The 16,426-nt window shown below is 39.9% G+C and overlaps 1 protein-coding gene across 1 annotated transcript; it reads right to left on the reverse strand.

The window, feature by feature from the left end:
• Positions 1 to 656: 656 nt before the first annotated feature.
• LOC115689927 (auxin-responsive protein SAUR50-like) lies at positions 657 to 1,300 on the reverse strand. Its single transcript, XM_030616119.2, has one exon. The coding sequence runs from the start codon at positions 1,265 to 1,267 to the stop codon at positions 947 to 949; it is 321 nt and encodes a 106-aa protein (XP_030471979.1). The 5' UTR covers positions 1,268 to 1,300; the 3' UTR covers positions 657 to 946.
• Positions 1,301 to 16,426: the final 15,126 nt, after the last annotated feature.

A 16,426-nucleotide genomic window follows, 5' to 3' on the forward strand; every position in this document is an offset into this window, starting at 1 on the left:
AAGATAACCTTATTTTATTGCATTTGGTTTCAAAGACTGACTTATTTTATTGTTGGTCGCCTTTGGTATTTAGGTGACTAGGTAAAAGAAAAATTACAGCCTAAGACAAACGAGACGGAGCAAACGAAACAAAGGGTTTGCGACATTTTTTTGTTTGATAACCGAGGTATCCCACGTGCAATGGACTATTCCTCGGGGTGGTGGGGTACAAGATCAATGCCACCGGGTAAGCCCCCGAGATGTGATCGGTGGGAGTTGAACCTGGGACCTCATCAGTTTTACTGTCTGAGGCCAGGAACTCTCAACCACTCGACCAATCACCCCATTGGTTGTGACATTTTTTTTTTGTCTTTGGCTAAGGCAAAAAAAAATTGGACCAAAGGGGACAAACGAAATTTGTCACCTTAACCAAATTTTTTGTGTGTGGTGTTGATCATAGAGAATAGAGAGTACTTGTTCTTCAACGGTCTTTGATTTGCCGAAAGGTTTCTTTTCCCTCTCCAAATCATCATAAAAACTTTCTTATGTGTCTACATAGATCCATAAGTATAATAAATAGTATCTATGTATTTAGTAACAGAGAGAGAGAGAGAGAGAGAGAGAGAGAGAGAGAGAGAGTGATATTTTATTAATCCATCTTAATCACACACAGCTTGCATTTAGTCCTCATCTTCTCCTCTTAGTCAAAGGCTGCAAGTGCAAAACCCACCCTGATGAGGTAAAACCACCAACTTTATACAAATGAAGCCCAGAAAATATCTGGGACTTCAAGTTAGAGAGTCGTTAGACACAATAGAACCTAATGGCTCCAAAAATTAGGATTAACCATAGAGCGAAGTTTTTAAAAAAACGAGGTGCGTCAATCTTTTGCAAGCTTCATCTTGAACATCTTCTCTCCATGCAAAACCCCCACCATCCTAACGCCACCATCTCCTTGATCTCCGACTCATCTAATCATGGAGGTGAGAGACTGAAAAACGACTTCCTCGCATGGAAGCGTGATGCCCATGTCATGGTCGAACCCGAACTCTTCTTCGGCTCGTTGGAGCAGGCGCTGAAAATCGGGATGAGATAGGAAAGACAACGGGACGATGTATCTGCTCCTGCTTTCCCCAACATAAACGACAAAATGGCCCTTCGGCACATCGAACGGGAGGCCGTCCTGGAGGTCGTAGCTGTGCAATTTCTTGCCTAGGGTCGAGCATCTCTTGAGGATTTGCTTGATGACTGCAGCTTGTGGTAGTTTGTTCTGTTTCCTAAAGGCCATTTCTAGGATTGTGTTAGAGCTGAGAGAGAGAGAGAGAGAGAGAGAGAGAGAGGCCAGTTGCTTGAAGTTGGGTGTTGTGATGGAGGGTGAAGTGATGGGGTATTTTTGTTTGTGGGCGCAAGAGAGATATGTTGGCAACCATTGTGATCCATCAATTCGACGTAAGAAAACATGACATCTAATGGTTTGGGAGGTAAATAGGTCAAGAAACATGGTGGGAGCTATATGCCTGAACGGATGTTATTATCCCTGTGTCGGCACCTGTAGGCAACATGGGCCCCCGTCCCTCTTCATCCTCCTACGCTGCTGATGACTTAATAGAGAACAAACCATAGATTTTAATTGGGAAATTGATGATAAGATATTCAAGTAATTACTTAAAATGCCTATTTTGAATGAATCTATTTTACCGGATATGTCCTCACTTAAAATGTTGAAAAGGGTGATAATCACCTTTGCATTTTCATCAAGATTTAACAAACAAAGTAATCGCTTTTCATTAGTAGAAAGACACTAGAAGCATCAAAGGTTGTGTACGGCGCTCACTTTCATATTAAAAGTTTTTTTCGGATCACTTAAGTGTCACTTTTAAAGAAAATCGATCACTTAAGAGAGCCAACTCTAGTCTCGAATGCCGAAAATTTGATGTAGTAATATTTTATTTTATTTTTTGTTAACATGGCTCTCGGGAGGTTTGAATCAGCAAGGTAACTTTATTTTATTGCATTTGGTTTCAAAGATGACTAATTTTATTGTTCGTTGCCTTTGGTATCTAGGTGACAAGATAAAAAAAAAACATTATCGCCTTAGACAAAGGAGACGGAGCAAATGAAACAAAGGGTTCACGACCAAAAAAAATTTGTTGTCTTTGCCTAAGGCGAAAAAATTTGGACCTAAGGTAAAAAAATTTGGTTTAAAAAACTTGTCGCCTAAACCAATTTTTTTTTGTGTGGTGTTGATCCTAGAAAATAGAGGTTTCTGTTCCCTCTCCATATCATCATAAAATCTCTCTTGTTATACGTACATAGATCCATAAGTATAATGAATATTGAGTGTGTATTTAGTAAGAGAGAGAGAGAGAGAGAGAGAGAGAGAGACGTCCCAGAGCGTCACATACTAAGGAGTTCTTTAATCTTTTCACTTATAGCACAAGTGGAAAACAATGCACAATCAAATTAAACATTTCTCGTTCAGTGGACGCATCCACAACAAAATACCACATCTTCATTTCCAACTTTTTATTTGTATATAAGGGTGATTTGGATGACTTCATCTTCAAACACGATAGCAAAACCTACATCAGGGAGGTCAAAATGGTGTCCTTCTCCCCTAATGCCATCCAAGTGAAACCACGGTTTCCACTATTCCCAATCACCCATCCTCACGGTCATAGCCAAACCACATCATCAAAATAGTCCTGTTATATGCAACAACATCCACAACTCCACCCCACTACTTGCCGTCACCACCATCGTCACTACTGTCACTATCAGGATACGGGGTCGGTGGCATGTACAAAGATCTGTAAAAATGAATATCAACAGGAGTGAGCTAACGCTTAACAAGAGATAAGACTAGTTTATAAACCGACCGATCTTATTAACTCTCGATTCCTAGGACACACATACATGATATGCATTTTAGGTAAACAAGTATGATTAATAACACATTTGAAGACCATAAGTATCAAGCAATTTGAATAGGATCCTTTAGGACGGTATCTAATCCAGCATGTAAACCTATTGCAATGTACATGACTCCCTCTTTCTATCACTGATTCTGGAGTATAAAGACCAAAAATCAATGTTAACAGGCAATCATATGAAGCATACGAATACAAGCAGTTTATCTTTTCACTTGTAGTTTAAATCTTAACCCCAACACATGCTCGGCGCGCTCGTAGGTCACGCAAGGAGGAATATTTCCCGTCTAGCGGAGTCCGGTGCGCTCTCTGGTTTGCCGCGGTGTACGCCGGTATTCTCATCGGCCCGCGCAGGCTTCGTAGTCCACTGACCATGGCATCCCGATCACACTCCCGGGGCATCTAGGGTATACTCATCCTAGGCATCCAGTTCACACGATCCCTAGGCATCCCGTTATTCCCTATAGGCTCCTCGGGGCATCCACGGTTCATCGACCGTAGGCATCACATTCACATTGCCCAGATATTTCGTACATAGCCAATACATGACACAACACGCAAATATGATAACTCGTGTGTACATAAGACCATGCCACTATCATAACACTCTTTTACTCATGGTAGCTTTCACACCATATTCCAGATTCTGTCAACACATAAATGACCTCATTTGTCCGATCATTTGATGCTACATCAAGGTCAATCATATCTCATTTGAAATCTCAAATTGTATAGATTTTGTCTCCAGAAGACATCAAATCGAAATTCCAATGTTCTCATATAGAAAATGATGAATATTTGCAATCTGGCAAAACTGGGCAGTTTTGCACTGTTCAAGAAATCATACTTAAAAACATAGTAAATGGACTCCGAAAATTCTAAAATTTGAATATGTCATAAAAAATACCTTAACAAACATTTCCCATGATAATACAAAATCTGGATCATTCTGTAAACAGAACTTTTAGTAGCTCAAAGATAGACTAAAAACAGTTCGCTAGAACAGAATCCTTGCTTCTCAAAATAAGCTCTTTTCAAAACCCAAATCATCTCCAAAAATTCCAAAATTTTTATATGTTATAGAGAAAGAAGTTCTAAGCAAATTTTATGATGGAAATTTGTTAATAATCGTTCTATAAAAACTTATGAAAAATTAATAAGGTGTAAAGGTCACAGAAACAGCAAAACTGGACCGTTCAAACCCATTTAGAAAATGGTCTTTCGTACAAACTAAATCAGCTTAGAAAAATCTAAATTTAAAGTATGTTATACTTTAAGATGTTGGAAGAAATTTTGATGAGGAAATTTTCTTAAAATTCGCTTCACAAAAATCTCCATAAAAATGGAAAGAAGAAGAGGTCCAGTAGCTACGTTTCTGGGTTTCAAGAATTGAGTCCGAATGGAAAACCACCAAATTTGAACCCAAATCACCCCCAAATTCTTTGAAATTTTTATATGATGTAGCCAAAGAAATCCTTTAAAACTCTCATGAAGGGAGTTTATAAATATTCATACTGGAAAAATTTATAAAAATTCGAGAAGACGTGAGAATCGGAAAAACTACCGTTCTGGGCAAAGTAACCCGGTTTGAAGAAGTATTTTCATGTGACCCAAATCAACTCCAAAAATTCCAGATTTAAAGTATGTTAAACTTTAAGATGTGAAGAACAACTTTTGTGAAGAGCATAACTTCATATTCAACCCACAAGAGTCTCTACAAAAATAGAAATTCGAAGAGGTATAGTAGTTCCGGATTTGGGTATCAAACCATACTTCAAGAATCCATTGCTCCAAATAAAACCCACGAACTTCCTTTCCCCAAAACTCAATCCCAGAAGCTTAAATTGGACATGCGACAACCAATTCCATCTCTATTCAACCACCTTTACCCATTTACTTAACATGCAACACAATTTCTTGACCTAGAACTCACATGCAAAGCCATTTAGAAGCTAAAACACCTACATGTAACTCCATTTGGAACTCAAGAACACACATGCACTTCATTTCCAAGTCTGGTCATACCCATTCATGCACAATAAACATCAAGAACCACACATGCAAGCCACTAAATTCTATCTACAACTCCATTATAGCAAAATCAAGGATGCAGGAAGATTGGAAGGCTTAGAAATGAGTCTCATCTCCCTGCCTTGATGATCTAAAAGCTAGAATCTTTCCTTAACTAGCTGCTGGTGGGTTCCTTGGTCTTGATAATAGGTGAAATTAGGATGAAGATGAAGATGGAGATGGCGTGAGAGAGAGAGAGAGAGAGAGAGAGAGAGAGAGAGAGAGAGAGAGAGAGAGAGAGAGAGAGAGAGAGAGAGAGTGGGTTTTGGCCAAGGTAGAGAGAGTGAGTGAAATTGAGAGAGAGTGAGGGGTCGGCCGAATGATTTAAGAGGGAAGCAGAGAGAGTGGCTTCTTGAGCACTCCTCATAAGGTTTGTGTCACGCCGCACCCGAGCGCGCTTAGAGGTACTTTCGTTCATCAATAATGGTAAGTGTTGAGAAAAAATCCCTAATTAGTTTTGAAGAATGACAAAACAATCTTTTACTGACCAGAATTATACTTAAGTTATTTGATGCAGGTATATGCTGAGTCATCAGACGTAGTCAACAAAAGGACTTTGTCAACAGACTCAAAATTACTCGTCAGATTCAATAAGTGTTATTTTTGGCAAGTTTATGCAGGATAATCAAATTGATATCTCAGAATATCCTAATTAGCAATCACAAGATCGTTCCTTAAACACGAAAAACTACACTTATGGAAACCTTGATTTGATTGTATGAATGATCAAATCACCTAGAGATAACGGTTCTTCTTCTAACGGCTATACATTTTCCTTTGGAAAGTTTCTCTAATGGGTTGATTTGGGGATCAATCTTCTGAAGACTGTCCAACGGATAGATTGGATAGAGATGAGTATAAAAAGAGTGCAAACGTCGTACAAGAAAAAAAACTAGAATCGAGAATTCCAAAGTTTGAATAGAGCTTCGATCTTACATACTTGTGATTACTGTATTCCACGTTGTGACTTTAGAAAGAAAATTACTTGAGAGAAGAGTATACATGATAGTGCAGTCTATCATCGGAGAAGCACTGCTCTTGTAATCTTCTGGTGATTCAATAGTGAAACACAGCCAACAGGCTGCCAGTGTGGAGAGTAGACGTAGGCTTGATAAAGCCGAACCACTATAAAGATCTGTGTGCAGTATTCTCTATCCCTAAACTTTCATTTATTATTGCTGACATTATACTGCATACATATCTATCAAACAAGTTCTTCAGAACATCATATTAGTCATCAGACGCAACCATCTGACGACAACTTACATATAAGTTTGTAATTCGCATCCATCTGATATTGAACATATGAGTTGTTAACCTCGACTATATTTATTCCGCACATTTAAATCATTCAATTTGGTAAAATCACCTATTCACCTCCTCTAGGTGATAGCACTAGCCGTAATAGTAAGGCATCTCATTACTAAGGCTGTGTTCGTTTGCGGAAAAATATTTTTCCGGAAAATATTTTTCCCGTTTTCCGGTGTTCGGGGGCGGAAAATGTTTTCCGTGGGAAAACATTTTCCTTCCCCACCCCAAATCCTTCATTGTTTTGAGGAAAATGATTTCATCTTTTCACAAAGAGGAAGTCATTTTCCCCCAAATTGAAGGCAAAATTGCCCATGGGAAGGAAAATATTTTTCGTGGGAGAGGAAGTTGATCGCCGGTCACCACCGTCGGCCGCCCGCCGCCGGTCGCCGGCTGCCCGCCCGCTCCGCCGCCGCCGGCCGCCCGGCCGGCCGCATGCCGCCCGCCGCCGCCACCGCTCGCCGGCCGCCGCCGGTGAAAAATATTTTCCGAAACTTTTTCATATTGGTCGCCGAATACCGGAAAATTATGTTCCGGGAAAACATTTTCCAAGAAAATGACTTCCGGGAAAATATTTTCCAAAAGGAGAATATTTTTCGCCAAACGAACGGAGCCTAAATGAACGATGGTCTCTCCCTGATCATACCTCACGAGATAGTGGGTATTTATTTTCTAATATAATCTATTTAGCCTACATTTCATTTTGGAGTCGCCACTAGTCCTTAATGGTAGATTAGAAATCAATCGAGATAGAGGAGAACCATCCTGATTTCTACGAACCAGAGATATCATGGATAGGGGGACTTGGTTACGCTAATGACTTCGATGTCGAAATCTCTAACGCCCTTTCGGTACCTAACTTGATTTGACGTGTCTAGCGTAGCATTCAATTTCTCGAGACTTATCCGTTAATCCTAATCATTTTAAATGAGGAGGAATCAATCAATCATGAAAAGCACAATCAATTCAAATCACAAACAATAATCCTAATATCATCCCTAAAAAGGAAAATCAATCAAAACAATCGATGTCTAGCGAAGCCCTAAAGGCTTGTTCATTTTTAGGGGTTGTGCTTTTTTAAGGGTTTTAAGGTTTTTTTAGGGGTTAGACTCCTTTTGGGAGTTAACCCCCCTTTTAGGTTTTTTTAGGGGTTAAGCCTTTTTTAACCTCTAAACTAGGAAATTTTCAAAGAACAACTTGTGCATCCCCAAAACTTCTAATATCACTCAAAACGGGTGGCCACAAATGTTCTGAGCCATTATGCAATTTTTTTAAAATTTTTGAATTTTTTTTTTGAAAATTTGTTTATTAGATTTTCGTACTTCTAGAAATCTAAATTTTCCATCTTTTTAATCTTCTGAATTTTTCCATTTTTTTTCTGAATTTTTTCATTTGTTTAATTTTCTAAATTTTTCCAGTTTTTAATTTTTCTGAATTTTTCTCTTTTTATGAATTTTCTAAGATTTTCTGAAATTTTTTATGTTTTTTTATATATTTTTATGAATTTTCCTAAAATCTACAAATTTTGCAAAATTTCTATTTTTTAAAATGATTTTCTGAATTTTTTATATTTTCTATTTTTTCTCTGAATTTTTCCTAATTTTTCTGATTTTTTTTATTTTTTTTCCTCCCGGTCTAAACCGGACCGGTTTAGACCGGTTGAACTGCGTTGGACAGGCCTGAACGGTCTCCGGTTGTTCCTCGGCGAGGACGGTGCCAAAACGGCACCGTTTCTTTATGTTTTCTTTGGGCATTTTGTCAAACATTTGGTGTGCACCTAGCTTGATATATGTTTTCATCATCGTGACTTCAGCCCTATCTCTGACAACCTTTCGCCGGTGCTCTGGCCACTACCATCGGTCGTAAAGCACTACCCCAGCACCCTCTATTAACCTACCACCACCAGACCACCGCCGGACTACCACCGGCCGGCGTTTTCTAGGCTAGAAAACCTATGCCCGAAACTGTCATAATCAGAACATCCTACCATTTGCAACAAATCCTAGGCTAACTATCCATTCTAATCATCAAAACATGTGTTTATACATCAAAAGGATCATAGGGGACTAACTTGGACGGCCATTGGCTGTGGCAATGTGCTCCGGCGAGGTTCAGATGCTCCGGCGAAGGTGTTTATGGAGGTCGACTCAGAGATTATGCAAAAACACGATCCAAAATGCATAGAACAAGCAATTAATCGATCAGAAACATGAATATGTAATCAATAATTACAAAAACAGAAAAGAAATCATCAAATTAAACATATATTGGCTTGGTTAATCACTCGAGCATTTTAACAAACAGTTGGTATGCAAGTGAGAAAGAAGTTTACCTTCGATGTCGGCGACCAAAACAGAAATTCCGAACCGGCTGAAGGCTACGGATTGGTCCTCCTGCACTTGCTCTGTCCACCTCAAGGCTTGGCTTTGCCAGGAAAGTCTTGGATTTGAAGATCAGAGCTGAGTTTCAGGCCTTCTCGATCAGCTTCTCCGCCGGGTGAATGGGGAGGAGGTCACCTGAAAGGTCGATTCGGCGCCTTTCCCGTCAGGACGATGCCGATCACTCGGTCAGGGGGACCTCTACTCCTTCTCTTTCTCAGTTTCTCTCTTTCTCTCTCTAATTCTCTCTCTCTCTCTCTCTCTCTCTCTCCTCTCTCTCTCTCTCTCTCTCTCTCTCGGGAATTTTCTCGAACACCTTCTCTACCTGGAACCTTCTTGTTATCTCTTCCCCGGGCCGTTCCCCAGCCTCTAACTGCCTACCTGAGTTATTGTAACAACTCACCATTGACTAGGGGTGTGCAACTTGGATCGCCCGAACCGGGAACCGCTCGGATCGGACCGGTGGGTTCGGTCCGGTTCCCGGGAGTGTCGGTTCGGTTCCCGGTTCCAAAAAGTGGAACCGGTGTCCGGGTAATCCGGTTCTCGATTTCAAGGTGGGAACTGGACCGCTCGGACCGGACCGACCAAAATATATATATATATATATATATATATATATAATCAATCAAAGTCGAATTTTCTACTTGGGGACTTGTTCTCTAGCTTGGACTTGCCAATGTGAATTATGTGAGCGCATGCTCAACAAAACCATGGCCCAAAGGCCCCAAACCACCAAGACCTGTCCCAGCAGAATGAAGATCTCGCTAGCAGCTTCCCCTGCTTTCATTGCTTTTTATCTTTTGTTGAAGAGAGACATTTCTTAGAAAACCCTAAAAGGAATTACTTTTCCCCTTCCCTCACGCTCGCGGCTTGCCCGTCTGCCGTTTCTCTTCCCTCGCACTCGCATTTCCCTCCCTCGCTCTTGCCTTGCCCTTCCATCCTGGTTTTTGCCTCACGCAGTCACGCCTCTCGCCTCTGCCCTCACACCTCTCGCCCGTCTGGCCTCTCGCCTTGCTGGCCTCACGTCTCTAGCCCATCTGGCCTCTCGCCCTTTTGGCCTCTCGCCTCTGCCGTCTAGCCTCTCATCCGTCTGGCCTCTCGCCCTTGTGGCCTCTCGCCTCATGCTTCGCTCTTCACTTTTTCCTCGACTCGATTCTCAAAAGTTTCTCTCGGCTCTCGCATCAACTCAGTTTTTACTCTTGAGTAAGTTTTTCTCGTCTTTGCATTGCTGAGATTTCATGCGCTTTCCTTGTTAATCTCCTCCACTGCTTCTATTACAATGATTTAAGAGCAAATGATTGTGATGGTGATATGATTATGGAAATTCATATTTGCGGATGAGTTGGATGGTGTTGATAAGAGGGGAAATGGAGGATTAGATCCTTTGGGTGGGTGAAGAAGGAAATTGTTCAACGGTAATGATGTTAGTATGAATTTAGGGTATCCACCAAGTTTTATATCCTTGAATTATGTATGAGCTTTCAGAAATTGAGTTGCTACTAATTTTGGTCGTTTGCATCAATTTTTCAGGACACTCGCGTTTATTCAGTTAACAAAATATTCTCAAGCAATGACTATTTTGTGTCACATATGAATTCCAAGAGGAGATAGAGAAAAAAAAAGGGGAATTTTGATGCGTCACTTACTATAGATCTAGAAACACAGCTTGTGGTCTTTGATAAACATAGGGTCTAGCTTGTGTGCTCCTACTTGTAGACATTAGGAATTGTATATACGTTGTGGTTTGATGGTTCCAATCTCTGTTTTGCTTGATTAAGGTGATCTATATAAATGTCAATGGAAGTGGACAAATCCAACGATGCTATGAATCTGGTAATGGACTCACTAGAAAATGAAGGTGAAGAAGACCTTGAGGAGGCATCCGACACAAACAAGGTATTTAATGCTTGTGCTTTTGGTAAACGAAAATCATCAGCTTGGCTTCATTTTTGTAAAGGAAAAACTAAGGATGGGAAAAGTGATGTGTTTTGCCTTTATTGTGGGGCCAAGTATACTTACAGTGTTGATAATGGTACCTCTGCTATGTTGAAGCACTTGAGAAGATGCAACAAGTATCCTCGAAATATAGATAAAAGGCAAAAATTGTTTGCCGCACGTAGAGTAGATGGGACTCAAATGACATTAGGTCATACCAGTACTGGTTCTGGTAGTGGTAATGTCTTATCAACATGGACATTTGATCAGGATCGTTGTAGGCAAATGTTTGTTCGGAAGATGATAATGGATGAACAACCTTTTTCGATAGTTGAGCGTGTTGGATTCCGTGATTTTATTAGTCAGTTACAACCTCTCTTCAATCACATGTCACGATTTACAGTGGCTAAAGATTGCTTGAAGTTGTATCTTTGTGAAAAAGCAAGTTTGAAGACTTACTTTAGCAAGCTTAAGTCTAGGGTCGCACTCACTACCGATACATGGAGTTCCATTCAAAACTTGAACTATTTATGTCTCACTGCACATTTTATTGATGATGATTGGAAATTGCACAAAAGAATCATCAATTTTATGGTGATGCCTAGTCACAAGGGAAAGGATATTGGGAAAATGGTTGAGAAATGCATCTTCGAGTGGGGAATAGAGAAAAAAGTATTCACAATCACTGTGGATAATGCTAGTTCAAATGATGTTGCCATTGGTTTTTTGAAAGAAAAATTATCAAGAGATAAGTTATTGATCTTAGATGGTGATGTTTTACACATCAGGTGCACCGCTCATATATTAAATTTGATTGTGAGGGATGGATTGATCGAGGTTCGTGATTCTATTGCACGTATTCGAGACGTGATTAGGAATGTGAGAGGTTCTCCCATGAGAGCTAAAACATTCCAAGGTTGCATTGAGAGTGCAAGGATCACTTGTAAGGGTTCAGTTTGTCTTGATGTCACAACTAGGTGGAACTCCACTTACCTCATGTTAGACACCGCCTTAAAGTTTAGAAAAGCTTTTGAAAGGATGGAAGAAGATGATCCTGCTTTCATAACTGAGCTTGACTATGAAACTCCTAAACATGAAGTTTGGGAAAATGCCAAAATTCTTTCCATATTTTTGAAGAAGTTTTATGATGCCACCAACAAGATGTCTGGGACTAGGTATATCACTTCGAATGATTATTTTAATGAGATAGCTATTTTATATAAAACTCTGAAACAAGTGGAGAAGGCTTCAGATCCTAGGATGAAAGCTATGGGTGCGAAGATGAAGGAAAAGTTTGAAAAATATTATGGGAGTTTCGAAAAGGTAAATATGATGGTGTTGATTGCGGTAATATTGGATCCAAGAAAAAAGATGAATTATGTGAGGTATTGTTATAGACTAATCTATGGTGACAGTACGAAAGTTGAGGAGATGTCTGATAAGGTGGGGATTGCCTTGGAAAGTTTGTTTCATTTTTATGAGAAATCTTATCTTGGTTCTTGTGATAAAAATTTGGGTGGTCAACTTTTATTTGATACCGGTAGTAGTTGGAATCCTGATAGCCATGAGGAGGATATCCAGAACGACCTTGATTTGGATATAAATTCTTTCTTCATGAGGAGAAAAAAGTGTCCGCGGGCAACTTGTCTGAGCTCGATAAGTATCTTAAAGCCGAACGTGAAAAAGGTCGTGATCTTGACCTTTTGATGTGGTGGAAAACTGCTGGCCAAAAGTTTAAAATCTTCTCTTTGATGGCTCGAGATATTTTGGCTATTCCTATAACAACCGTTGCTTCGGAGTCGACTTTCAATACATCTGGCCGTCTGCTTGATGGCTTTCGAAGTTCTTTGACTCCTAGAGTAGTGGAAGCTTTGATTTGTACTCTTGGTTGAGAGTGGTTACCACGCCGATTAATGTTGAAGAGTGCATCGAAAATGTGGAAAAGTTTGAGTGGGGTAAGTCATTGATATATCTTTTTATCTTGTAATTTTTTCCTATATCTAATAAGTGAATGCTTTATTTAATGTTTTGTTTTTGTTAGATATTGATGATGTTAACTCGGAGCTTACTGGTAAATAGAGTTTACAAGTTGAAGTAGAAGAAATACATGTGGTGAGAATTTTCATTAATAATTTGAGTTCGATTTGTAGTAATTCTGGTTTAAAACTAATGTATGAATATTTTGTTTGGAAACAGAAATAGCAACAGTGGCTGGGTGTTTCAAATGCTGCATGGCTGCGTGCTAGTAGAGGCCATGAGAGAAGCTCTCATTTTGCACCAGAAGGCTATCTTAGGTTGCGAAACTAGTTATACTTTCATGGGTCCAAATCTTATCTAGAGTTTGCTTGTGTTTGCATCTTGTTTTCTTGAACCAGTTGAGCCTTGACAATAAAATTTAAATTTGAAGCTGCTATTCTCGATCGGATGATCACCTTTGTCTGTCATCCATGTGATACTATAACAAACAAATCCTACAATATGCGTGTGTTTTTGCTACCTTTGCTATCCATATATGAGGTGTTGCAATGTTGTGTGCCTAAAAGATAATGTTTGTGCTTTGTTTTGAAGAGTTACTGTCCTTCGGGGTTCAGATGTTCCTAGTTCGGGAATCTCACCATGTTTGGTTGCAGAATTTCTACATTGACCGGTTCCATTGGACTAGACCGGACCGACGGTCCGGTCCGATTTTCGGTTCCAAGATCGGCCGGTCTGGTTCCCGGTCCTAGAAATTGAGAACCGGTCCTCTCGGTCCGGTTCCCGGTTCCATCAAGAACCAGACCGGACCGGGGACCGATCACTCCTACCGTTAACAGCTGGAGATCTCCAACTGTCCAATTTTATTTTTCACGTGCTAAAATAGGGGATCTAGGTTGGTGAACAAGCGAGGCCGACTCGGTTTATCCTCCCCTTTCCCATGCAAGACTGAGTCGGATAAGGAAGAAGCTGACCCGGTCGGGTCAGGTTGGATCTGACCGACCCGGCAGACCCGAGTTGATCTAAAATTGTAAATTGAACCCAATTTTGACCCCAAATTTCAATTCCTTGACACATTTTACTTGGAAATATGGGATTACTTTGATTTTTTATCTCAATTAAGCCCGAAAACCTCAAATTTGAATTCGAATGAAATGGTTTTTTATTCAATTGGAGGCTCAAATGACCTAATTTTTCTGATCTAAGGCCAAAATTGGATTCCCCATGGTCGATTACACTTAGGAAAGGTATAAACTTTGATAAAAAAATTTCAAATTAAAAGAAATCCCCAATTTGGGTCTTAAAGTCCCTAATTTTCAATTAATTTTGGGGGTTTTCAATTATTTTGTCAAATTATGAAATTGGACCGACCAATATGAAATTTAAGGTCCCAAAATCAATTGTTGTGAAGACACTACAGCCTAAAAATGTCTAGAAATGACTTAATTGGATTTTTAGTTCAATTAGGATATGAAATTACCCAAATTTGGGAAAACATATCTTTAATTGAAATTTTGTAAAATTGAAACTGCAGGGCTGAAATTGGAATTAAAATAAGACTAATGACTATTTTTGGGAAATTTCTGGACTTCATTTGGTACTTTTCTTGATTTTTCCCCTATTTTAACCAAACAAAATTAAGGAAAAATTAAAGAAAAATCTAGAAAAATATTTTTTATTTAGAAATAGGTTCCTAAGCATGGAAAAGGTTCCTCATCCTAATTTTATGATTTTTATGTGAAATTGAAAATTTGACCAAAAAATCAGATGTCAACAGTTTGCATGAAATTCTATTGGTTAACTATGTATAGGATCATCATGGCTATTAGGGAAATGATGTCTTAATTTTGAGAAATTCAAATTAAAAGTGTATTGTCGCGACCTAACCTCCCGCGGTGCACCACCTAGGGGTTCGGCTAATGGATTATTATGTCTAGGCCTAACTCGGGCTCTCCCAAGCCCTTACCAATTCGCGACTTAAGGTCTAAGTTCTTAACATATAAATCATTTCAATCAGGAGTCGGCACTAATATATTTTTTGGTGGGTCGATTAGAAACCCAAGTAAAGTATCGAGAGAATTACTTTACTCCTACGAACGAGAGATTATGGATTCGGGGACTTGGTTACACTAGATTACTCTAATGCCCTTTCGGTACCTTTTCTCTTTTATTTCAAAAAAATATTTACAGGCAGCTTGGATTGATTTTAAACCTATCTACTAACATGCGAGGTGATCATGCGGATGTGCAACCAATCATATAATACTCAATAATGCAAAACAATAAATAAATTGCAAGATAGGAACCTACCTCAAAGCAATGAAAGCATATGTAATGTAGTTAGAAAATCACATTGACAACCCTAATATGATTTCTAATTAACACACAAATTCACTCAAATCTTTTTTAGGGTTTTCTCGGATTTAATGAAAACTAAACTTTATGCAATGTATTCTACATTTAGTATGATATGCGACATACGATTTATTTAAATGTCCTAATTCTAACAACAATTAAATGCACTATCTCTAATGTGGCACGCAAATGAACCTAGACGTGAGATTTCTGTCACGCCCCAAACCCTATCGAGCTCGCGACATCCGCCACTGGTCGATTTATGCGACATCCCAGGGTTATCGCCGACCTCAATTACAATCATCAGAGATTTAAATCCACAGCGGATACTACAATTAATCCCGGACAATTTAAAACTGGGGAAACATTCAGGGAAAATATACATATTCCTTTCTCATTCGAACTTATACCATAATATTCACAATCTTACAAACCTTAATATACATGTGCACACCGTACTAAAACCATCGAAATCAAAATGGACCGATGACCTGGCATTCTACCTAAAAAACGGTACTCTCCAAAATCTATCATTCTGAACCCCTAATGCTAGCCCCTACGCCCTTTACTCGGCGTCCATTCCGAGTCTGACTCATCCCCATCTGAATCTGAACTTCCCTGATCGGCTTGCTCCTCCGAAGACTCCGTCTCCGCCTCAATCTCAATCAGGTGATTGATGTCGCTCGACTCAGCTGGAACTTCATTCTGATTCTCCTCAGCTAGAAAATCAAAGAAATTGTACGCAGGCACGAAATTGGGATCCATATATTGCTCAAAAGGGAGTATATATTCCGGGTCTCCTACAAGCTCTTTTGACTCCTCAGACTCATCATTAGGCTCTACTTCGGGTTCTATTTCGGGCTCCGCTTCCTCTGGTTCTTCCTCAGGGATCGGTTCTAAATCTATGTCCATTGGATCATCTTCAGCTTGCGATGCTTCGGGCTCGGGTTCATGCTCAGCCTCTGAAGATCCCTGTGCTACGGGCGTTGGATGCATTCCAGATTGCGCTAAGCTAACCTATGTACTGGTCAACTCTCCATCTATCGGGGGTATGGCAGCCGGGTCCCAATCCCCAACGAGATCGAATGAAACATCAAAACCCCTAACGGGCCCAAACTCATCTCCATCTACATCCCGGAAGAACCAGGCGGTATAAACATGGGTCTCCCATAAAGGTAATCCTACTTCTACGAAAACCGTTGTGGTATGCGTAATCCAGGTCATTCCATCACCCATCGGAAATTCTGCAACCTCATTCTCGGTGTGCACTGGCACCCCAAAACGCCCTAGTGGCGGTGGTGGAGGATTCATGGATCTGGTCGGGGTTCTGAAAATGTTGGTTGAAACAACCATGAGAACACTTCTCAGCAAGTTCACCCCTAAACCCCACCTAAGCTATCACGTACCTCCAGATAATTAAACAAACACAAACACAATCACATACACGCAATCACATGCAGGCACAATTCTCATTTTAGACATTCATTTCATTCTCAT

Source organism: Syzygium oleosum, unplaced genomic scaffold (assembly GCF_021117445.2).
Source record: "Syzygium oleosum isolate NSW1041296 unplaced genomic scaffold, Sole_v2.1 Sole_v2.02, whole genome shotgun sequence".
Classification (NCBI taxonomy): Eukaryota; Viridiplantae; Streptophyta; class Magnoliopsida; order Myrtales; family Myrtaceae; genus Syzygium; species Syzygium oleosum.